General features: G+C 39.5%; 1 protein-coding gene across 7 annotated transcripts in view; it reads right to left on the bottom strand.

Moving 5' to 3' along the window:
• The window catches only part of PPARA (peroxisome proliferator activated receptor alpha), a 43,093-nt gene continuing 33,924 nt past the window's right edge, over positions 1-9,169 (bottom strand). For all 7 annotated transcript variants that reach the window (XM_071422302.1, XM_071422301.1, XM_071422299.1 and 4 more), the window contains 2 exons: positions 7,403-7,850; positions 1-7,226 (listed from right to left, as the gene is read on the bottom strand). In XM_071422302.1, the coding sequence (XP_071278403.1) occupies positions 6,979-7,226; positions 7,403-7,850 (696 nt within the window). In that variant the 3' untranslated portion in view covers positions 1-6,978. The remainder of the gene's footprint in view (positions 7,227-7,402; positions 7,851-9,169) is intronic.

Genomic DNA, 9,169 nt, shown 5'->3' with positions numbered 1-9,169 from the left:
TTCACTTTTAAAAATATTTTATTTTTTTAAAACCATTAAGGCAAAACCGTGTTTCAAATTAAGTTGGTTTACATTCAGTCTGAAAGGATTAAAGCACATAGGTTCCTACAGTCTCTATACAAACACTGTGAATTCAACCTCTTGTTTTTAAAGAAGGCAGAAAAAATCAGAATGTAAAAAAAGAAAAAAAATGTTTAGTTCAAGTTTTTTCATCCTAGATCAGTAGGCTGGTAACATTTGAGAATGCATCATCATGTGTAGCTAGACGTGACTTTAACATTCACAAGTGCAAGATATGCTGTCCTTCCTAAAAATCCCTGCGAGACCAGGGCATCCATTCATCCTTGGAAGTGTCACTTGCATTGTTCTAACAGAGAGAAACTTGGGAGCTTGGCTTGAATTAGTGGTTTTTACTGGGAAACAAGCATTTCATGAGAATTAGGTTTGACTACTCCTTGCAGGAAATGTGCTCCTTCTACATTCTGTATTCACTGAAGTCAAATGTACCCAAAACAGCTGACTGGAAACAATAAGCTATTTTGTTTTCTCTTTAATATTGATATCTTGATTTAATGAAACACTTGTTGGCTCTATTGATTAGGGTTTGGCAACATTAACAACACTGCTTTTTTTGTGTCCTACCAGACAACAGAACATTTAAGAGGTGAGGAAGGGCTTCAACATCCTGGGGCACTTAAGCTGTGGTGCTGCATTCCTAAAGAAAATTCTGAGCAACTGTTTGTAAGAGCTGTGGAACAGCAGGAGCTGCTCAGGAGGCAGGTCCCCCGAGAAGCTGCTAAGCCAGACTTTGTCAAACCACTCAGAGGAGGTTCTGGAGCACACTGATAGCACTGAAACGTTGGTTAGGTTTGTTACTACTAAAGAAGTAACAGAACCACGCAGGTTTCTGCTCTGCCCAAGGGCCAGGGCACTGTGATTCCATAGAGAGAGCTGCTGCGTGTGTGGGGATGAGCCATGTGAGCCCGGCATGGCCGGGGTGAGCAGGGGTGGCTGTGAGTCACCTGCAGGAGGTGGTGACCTGCTCCCAGCTCTGCAGCACGTCCCACACAGGCTGCCTGGTGACACTGCACTCCCACACACCCGGAGTACAACACAGGACTGCTGTGCCACCAGGATTGCAGTGGCTCAGGACTTCCCCATCCTGCCAATCCTTTTTCTTTCAAGCGGAAAGAATGCCATGAAACTCCTGGCACTGAGCATAAGGCTGGTGTCTTTACCACAACAGGGATCACCTGCATACCCAACGTGAGAAAATCACCAAAACATTACTACTACTTCAAGTACCTCATGCTTGATCTTGCAGTCCTTATTTAAGGTCCAGTCTGTAATGAGATCAGTCTCTTGTGCCCGCTGCCTATCCCCTGGCAGAGGCAGCTCATCTGGAATTGAGGTCCTTGTAACAGGAATTCAGTTTTGAAACATCCGCAGCAATGGAATCTGACAAGACTGATGCAACAAAGGAGCTCAAGAAAAAAACACACCCCAGCTTCAGAAGCAGAAAAATATTTAAAAAAACTGTGAGCACAATAGAAAAAAGAAAGGAGAAAACAGCCTTCCTTAGGGTGGGCTCAGTTACACAGTGGGTTTGTGTCATATGAGGTGACAGGGTAAAGGAAGTGGCTGCAGGTCAGCACAGGGAAGTCCAGCAGAGCTTTTGCAAACATGACACAAACACCTTAGGAGACAACATACCTGTGTGGTGACACTGATGGAGTGAAAATGCCAAGTTGCAGCAATTTGAGGAAATAAAGTGTTACGTGTTACAAATAAAAAGCAAGTAAATACAAATGATAGCTAGAACATTTGTAATAGATTGTGCTTGTGGTACCTACTGTGTCTGGTGGTTCACACAGCAAAATAAAAGGCTGATACCTTTGAAAGGTACCTTTTATCCTATATCAGATTTCCTTAGAAGGATGCTGTAGGCACAGACTGTCACACCTGCATGCACCAGACACAGAATCCCTACAAGCAGACTGAATTCTATTTCAAATCCCTCCTGCAGGGAAGCCAAAATTGCCATTTCAACGTTTTGTTTTGTGCTGCCAAATCATGTTTGAAATACATCTATAAAAGCAGCAGGTTGCCCTCAGGGCAGATGGCAGGGAATAATCCTGAGTACATATTGTTATTCCCAGTGAGCCACAAGTCAGCTCCACAGAAAACACCAGCACTGGTGCACAAACCAAATGCAGCTTCTTTTTAGCTCTTTTCAAAGGAAAATGAGCTACCATGCTGCAAAACAAAGATGAACTCAGTTCTACATACTATTTTTCCTATTGGTGAACTTGAGTTAAAAACTCGATTTTGGGATTGCAGCTATTCCTCAACTAGACTTGCTTTTATTAAAATTGAATAAAAGGAAGTCTGTGTTCTATGTGAAAATATATTTTAAAGTTTTGTTATAATGGTCAACACCAAACACTGATAACTTTGAAGAATTTGTGATAGTTCTTCACAAATGATACAGCAATAAAGACCAGACAGAATAAATAGCAAATTGTCTTTGACATCAGCCTCTTCATCCCTAGCCCATAAAAGGAAATACTTCCTCACTGTACAAAGGGTTCACAAGATAAAGTATGTAACAAATATTTAAATTAAATAATTTACACATTTTTCTTTAAGCACCTCTGCAATTAATTTAGTGAAAGTTTATACCTTGCATTTATATTCTTGTATTTTATAAATTGAAACATGAAGAAATGGTATTACATTAAATTAAAAAAATCCCACGACACATAACAATATCAATAATCTTAGCTCAAACCCACATATTATTTAAATCTCCAGTAAAAGAAGGATAATAAAGCTGATTAAACCTAAATACAAAAATTATAGGCAACTGATTATCAGGAAAGCACTTGGGACATAAGCAAGCACAGATACCACGCTCCACCTTACATTCCAACACTTCCTAAAGGACGAGGGGTTTCTGAGAGGGACCATTATTTGCAGACCTTATGCTAAAGCAGTACCATGACAGCTGCAAATGCATTTGTCAAATGCAGTTGCAGATTTTCAGTGAAGTCACAGGGAGCTTTTTAGGAGAGACTGAAACTGTTCCTCTGCAGCCACAGCAGGATATCCCCCAGCTGCTCTGCCTCAGATGGGGCCCAACTTTGTCCAGGCTTTCTGTCAGGAATGAGGAAATTCAAACTCAATCGTATGTGACCCAGCTCTCGTGATGAATAAATCTCCCCAGGTTTCAGCAGTTTGAATAAACAAACAAATGTTTAGATGCTTATTATAAGCTCTTTGATGTGCAGCCTTGTGCCAGCTCTCTCATGAGAACAGGCTTAGTGCAACTGCTGGTATTTCCGAGATCTGCACGGGGCAGGAATAATGCAAAACTCTGCTGGCTGGCAGCACTTCAGCTCTGCAGCAGCTGCTGGAACCAGAGTACAAAGGCACATGGAAATGGCAGCTAACACAAAATGTGGTTTCTTTAAATGCAATGGAAGATGTTGTTTCTGTAAATGGAAACTTTCCTATCAGGTGTCAGTTTGTGTTTAAAGCAAAAATGGGATCGGAAATTTTGAAAGATACAAAGTAACTATTTTTTTTTAAACAGCAGATTTAAAGGGAATATTTAAGGAGGAGAAAAGAATGAACCTCAGATTTCCCTAATACTTGGCACAAAACCTTCCTTTTCTTCCCCCCTTCCCCTTTGACAAAATGTACCTAGGGCACCAGAATAAAGAAATAAATATTTTCCCCCCAAACAATGCTCAGAAATGAGTAATCTGTAGGTTTGCTGAAAACTTAAGTCATACCATTATTTCCCAGGATATTTCTCTATCCATCTGCTGTCTCTCACCTTGAGCTGTTTGTGGGGTCTGGTTGCTAACCAGAGTTCTTCCATGCTATGACAGTAAAATGAGTTATGTTGGCAAGAATCAGATCCCAACTGTACCTGATGAGCCAGTAAATCTTTAATACCATTTTAATCCTAAAATCTGATCACTTTGCTTCCCTCCATGGATGGGGTATTTTAAAGTATTAGTTTATCTGCACATAGGGGAGGTGCTGAAGTAATTGATCAGAAATAGATCTGAGACAAGTTTGGATTCCAAATTAAAAAAAAAAAAATGGACATAAACTGAATAACTTTAAAATCTCCTTGGCCAAAACCTGCTGTAGTCATCTCCTGAAGGAGCAAATGTAATTCCTTAAAAGCATAATGTAGAAATGAGAAATTCTTTCGCCCATTAATTCTTGGGAAGGGAATTGTGTGCCCCATGCCACTCTTTGAGGTGACTGTGGGAATGTGCACGGGACAGCAGTGTGGGCAGTGGAATCCATCCAGAATTTTAGGCTGTGTTAACATCTTGTTCATATTTCTGTAATTCAGAGATGTGTTCTTTTTTTTTTCTTTTTTTTCTTTTTTTTCATTAAGGGTCTGCAATTTAATTTAAAACAGAAATCAAACCTTTAATGTCCAAGGAAATAGTCAAAAATTTCTCACTGGTTTTCAAATAACAAAAAAATTATTCACTTTTCTCATACTAATAACAGGACTTTCTTACAAGCAGCTGCTAAAACAGCTAAATATTATGTCTTTCACTGAGTTACTCTATTTGCCCTTCTTTATAGCTTTGCTGAGAATTTAAGTATTTATTATTAATTTTCCATGTTTTAAAGTGTTACTAAAGCATTTTAGCCACTTTTGAGAACAAGAGTTGGAAAAATAGTTATGCACACTGACTGTGTCTGATTTTTCCTGAGAACCTACAGTACACTTAGACTATGGGATACAACTTTGAAATTTGCCCTTAGCAAAAAATTTGACTTTGGGGGGAAAATATTTCAAGTTATCCTTTTTTTTAGAGGACCAACTAACAGTTGGCTCCTACAGTTTCTGAACAGCATCCCAGAATGGCTGATATTTTGACAACTTCTTGCATCAGCAATATCTCAGATCAATTATTTCCATGGCCCAAACCCCACAGCTCCCCAGTGAAACAGGGTTGGCTGGAAGAATAAAGCAGCAGCATTCCTAAAATCCTCTGTTTCTGAGGGCACACTGTGTGCTGCTCTGGGACACAAAAGGCAGCCCATTTCTCATCTGAGGGTTCCTGGCAAGACCAACATTCCTCTCTGAGTGTTTGAGTGTTCTTCCTGCTGGCAACAGGGAAGGGGAGGAAGTTTTGTGCACATGCATTTACTATTTCTATCCTGCCCTAGATGCTCACCAAATTTGAGGCCTGTGCTTCAATATATCGCACTAAATGTATCTGTAATTATCTGTAACTTCTGCCACAATCATTGCCCAGATAAACCCCAAGTTGCCTTTAAACCTGTAATTTTTCCAGTGTCCAGCTGTGCCTGTGGGCCTGGTCAGAAACAAGCATTGCCACTGAAATAGGAATGACAAGGTGATGGTCTCACTTCATCACTCAATCCTTGCAGTGAAGATTCTGGTGCCTACAATAAAACAAGTACAAAGTGTCCTCCTGTGGCACTGAAAGGTTAACTGTAGTGAAAATGCTGGGATTGCTTCTGAGACCTCGTTGTTGTGAAACAAAAAGTAAAATTATGTGGTAATAATGTGAGGTTACTGTATCAAAGAAACGAAAGGGAAACAGCAGAGTGCCTTGCATGCAGCTGGCACTGCTGGCCAGCTCTCTGAGAAAAGAGCCCATGAAGTGGCAAAGTCAGGAAGCCATTTCATTGTGGCTTCTTTTGCAGCAGGAGTACAGCAAAAAACCAGCTTACTCCTAGGAACACAATAAACTTACTCTCAGCTGTGCTGCCTTCCATCCTATGACACAGTCTAACACCTACAAACACTGCTCTTGGTATTACTGTCACCTTATCCACAAGGACAAAATCTGGTGAAAACAAGTACCAAATACTTCTATCCATGAGGCCAAAGAAGGAATAGAAATATATCCAAGTGGGTAAAAAATGAAGCAGTGCATTCATCAGAGAAGCAAACAGGTCCAAACAATTATATTGCCAAGACACTTAGAGGAAGCCGGTGCCTTTCCTATCCAATTATTCCTTTGGAGTCATCTATCACTGCAGTAGAGTGCAGTATCAGTGCTGGAAAGTTTAAATTCTTTTTTTTTCCTAGGGTAGGATCAGATTTTTCAGTCTCTCCAAAACTCTTGCTAATTCAAAATAGTATTTTTATGTCAAAACTGCATCCTGAGCTATTACAAGTTCTACCAAAATACAGGGTATACAATATCTTTTCATATTTTCATATTTTCACATTTCCTTAACAGACTTTTGAAACAAAAAGGTCCCATCAGTTTATCTTCAAGACACACCTGTTGGAGCATCTCTGCTGTCTTTTAGATAACTCTTTGGATTTTGTTTAATTTCATAAGAGAACTGTCTTTTAAACCTGCTAATCCTAAGTATGCCAACATAACACTAGATAAAGATGTACATAATTTCATGGAATTAAAGCAACAATGGATGAAAAATCTTTCCAAATTTTTAGAAGTGTATGGACAGTAATATCCAGCCATTTGCTACACCTAGACTGAACGCTTTAAGAAAAAGTGTTAGCTGGTTCTCAGTAGTTACCATTAGGCAAAAGTGCATTGTCTTTCTGATTGTGCAGATACCTGGAAGGAAGGTGCTGAATTTGTTATATTAATACTAAAATGACTAAGCCAAGAGGAAATACAATTTTGTTCATTCCTGTTACTTAACATTCTGATTTATTATACAAATATGTATTCCTTACCAATCTTCAAATTTCCAAATAAAAGAACCATTGTAAGACACTTCATTGAGCACTCTGACCAGTATTTTTCTGCAGCACTTTTTCAAACGAAGACAAAAGATCCCAAACCAAAAGAAGTGTAACACTCCAGTTCCCCAGTTTTAGATTTTTCCTGCTCTGGGCTGAGTGAACAGCCCATAACTGTACAAGTAGTTTTGCTCCCATCTGTATTTCTCTGTCTTTAAATATTGTGGAAAAAAAAATACTAAAAGTCCTTAATACATATCCCTGTAGATTTCCTGTAGTAAAGGGTGTAAATGTGCATCAGATTCAGTCTTCTTGATTATCTGAACAAGCTGAGCATGCTCTGTGACCAGCTGTCGGAGGTCAGCCATTTTTTGGAGAAGTTTTGGGAAGAGGAAGGTGTCATCAGGATGGTTGTTTTGCAAGTGAAGTTTCAGTACATGCACAATGCTCTCCTGCATTTTTTCAATGTGTCCTACATTTACAAGACCAGGACGATCTGTTCTCAAAACAAGCAAAAGAATACATGTCATAATTTTATAATGATTCCTCAAAGTGTAGTTAGTGGTAGAACTGAATCTTCCAGAGGATAGAAGCTTTTCCATTAAAATTTTTAATTCACGAGAGGGAAGGATTAAAATTTACTACCTTAGAGAACAAATGGGACATGCTTACCTCCACAGCAAATAATGGCAGCAACAAAAAGGGATATATCGCTATCATCCAAATCCAGTGCATTGAATTTCATTGCAAAATCAAATTTTGGCTCCATTATATCACAGAATGGCTTTCTCAGGCTTTTCAGGAACTCCCGGGTTATAAATCCATTCCCATAAGCCACCAGCATCCCGTCCTTGTTCATCACAGAGGCCAACATGGCAAATATGGCTTCATACACCCCATACTTCAACAGTGTCACCTGATCGTTCAGGTCCAGGTTGGAGAAGCCAGGGATGGATTTGGCAAATTCTGTGAGTTCTGTGACAGTCTCCACAGATGTGCACTGGCAGCAGTGGAAGATTCGAACCTCTGCTTCCTTGTTCTGAATCCCATTGGCCACCAGTTTTGCCACCAGGGTCTTCTCTGCCATGCATAAGGTATCCATATCATGTATAACAAATGGCTACAGAGAAAAAACCCACTGGTTCAGTCACTAAATAATGGTTATTAATCATTCTCTTCCTAAAAAATAAGAATTTTGCTCAACTTTAACTTCCATGCTAATCAGTCCTCAACTATCAATAAACCCTGAGTTATTTTGTACTTCCCATCAAGACAAACAGTGTACGACAAAGTGCAATACCTAACAAGTCTGCTCTGCAAACAGCAATGCAAATAGTCAAATGTAAAGATGTATGGCATATCTTTAATTTAGTTTTATACAATAGTTACAGTGAAGCTCCAGCACTCCTGTGCTTGGGATGCACAAATCCATCTCAGAGCCAGTCCCAGAGGGTTCACAAAAGACTTGGATTACCTTCTCCAGAAGTCCAGGTTATTCTGCCTACACTCCTATTGATTCCTAAACTAACTACACTTGATGCATATCAGGATGCTTTCCTGAAGTACCCTAGGGGGAATACAGACAGTAATTTCAATACAGGGCAGCATATTTGCATAAGAACGTGAACCCTGCACTTCTCTTGTGTTTTATTATCAGTTTCTCATAGACAATGTCCCAATTGTCCCAACTTTCTAGCTGCAGTTGGTGCTGAGTCATCTCTAAACAGAGAATCCCACTAGAATGCCAAGCACAAAATCCCATAATCCCATTTGTTTTGAAAGGTACATCCTTTACAAACAGATGAGCCACTCTGAAAACATCATTATGAAAAGCAGCATTCAGACTTTCTTATGAACAATCAGAACTCAAAAATATTTTGATACATATCTGCAGGGCAACAACCAAAATGAAGTACAATCCACTAAAAAAAAAAACAACAAACCCCAGTGCTTCCTAACCTAGCAAACTCACAGCAACTGACCTTGAACAGAAACTCAGTTCCATACACACCAAGCACCTTCCTTGTACTGCTTTGCTCCGCTCAGATTAAACAGCATGGAGAACACATGAGTTCTGTCAGGAACTCATAGAATTCACTTGTTTCCTTCAGAAGACTGTCCAACAGGTCAGGTTCCTATGGTTTTCCATTTTAAAATGTTTATGGCTACTGCACATTCCATCTCACTCCAGCACAGTTACACAGAGCAGAACTTTCCATGGGAAGGTGGATATGAGTGGAAAGTGGCAAAGCAGGAAACACAACACATCTCTAAACCTTTAAAAGATGTACATTATCTTATATACTTAAAAAAATTTAACATCATTTCAGGATGTTGAAAAGAGGCATGGCTAAGGACTTGGGAGATAAATTAAAAAATGACAGCCTGTCATCATGAAAAATGCTCATTCATTCTGAAATTAATTGTAGTGGTGCCAAA

Source organism: Agelaius tricolor, unplaced genomic scaffold, assembly GCF_023055355.1.
Source record: "Agelaius tricolor isolate 1412-34295 unplaced genomic scaffold, bAgeTri1.0.p SCAF_3, whole genome shotgun sequence".
Classification (NCBI taxonomy): domain Eukaryota; kingdom Metazoa; phylum Chordata; class Aves; order Passeriformes; family Icteridae; genus Agelaius; species Agelaius tricolor.
The sequence above is the reverse complement of the archived record's forward strand: the minus strand, read 5'-3'. Positions and strand labels throughout refer to the sequence as shown.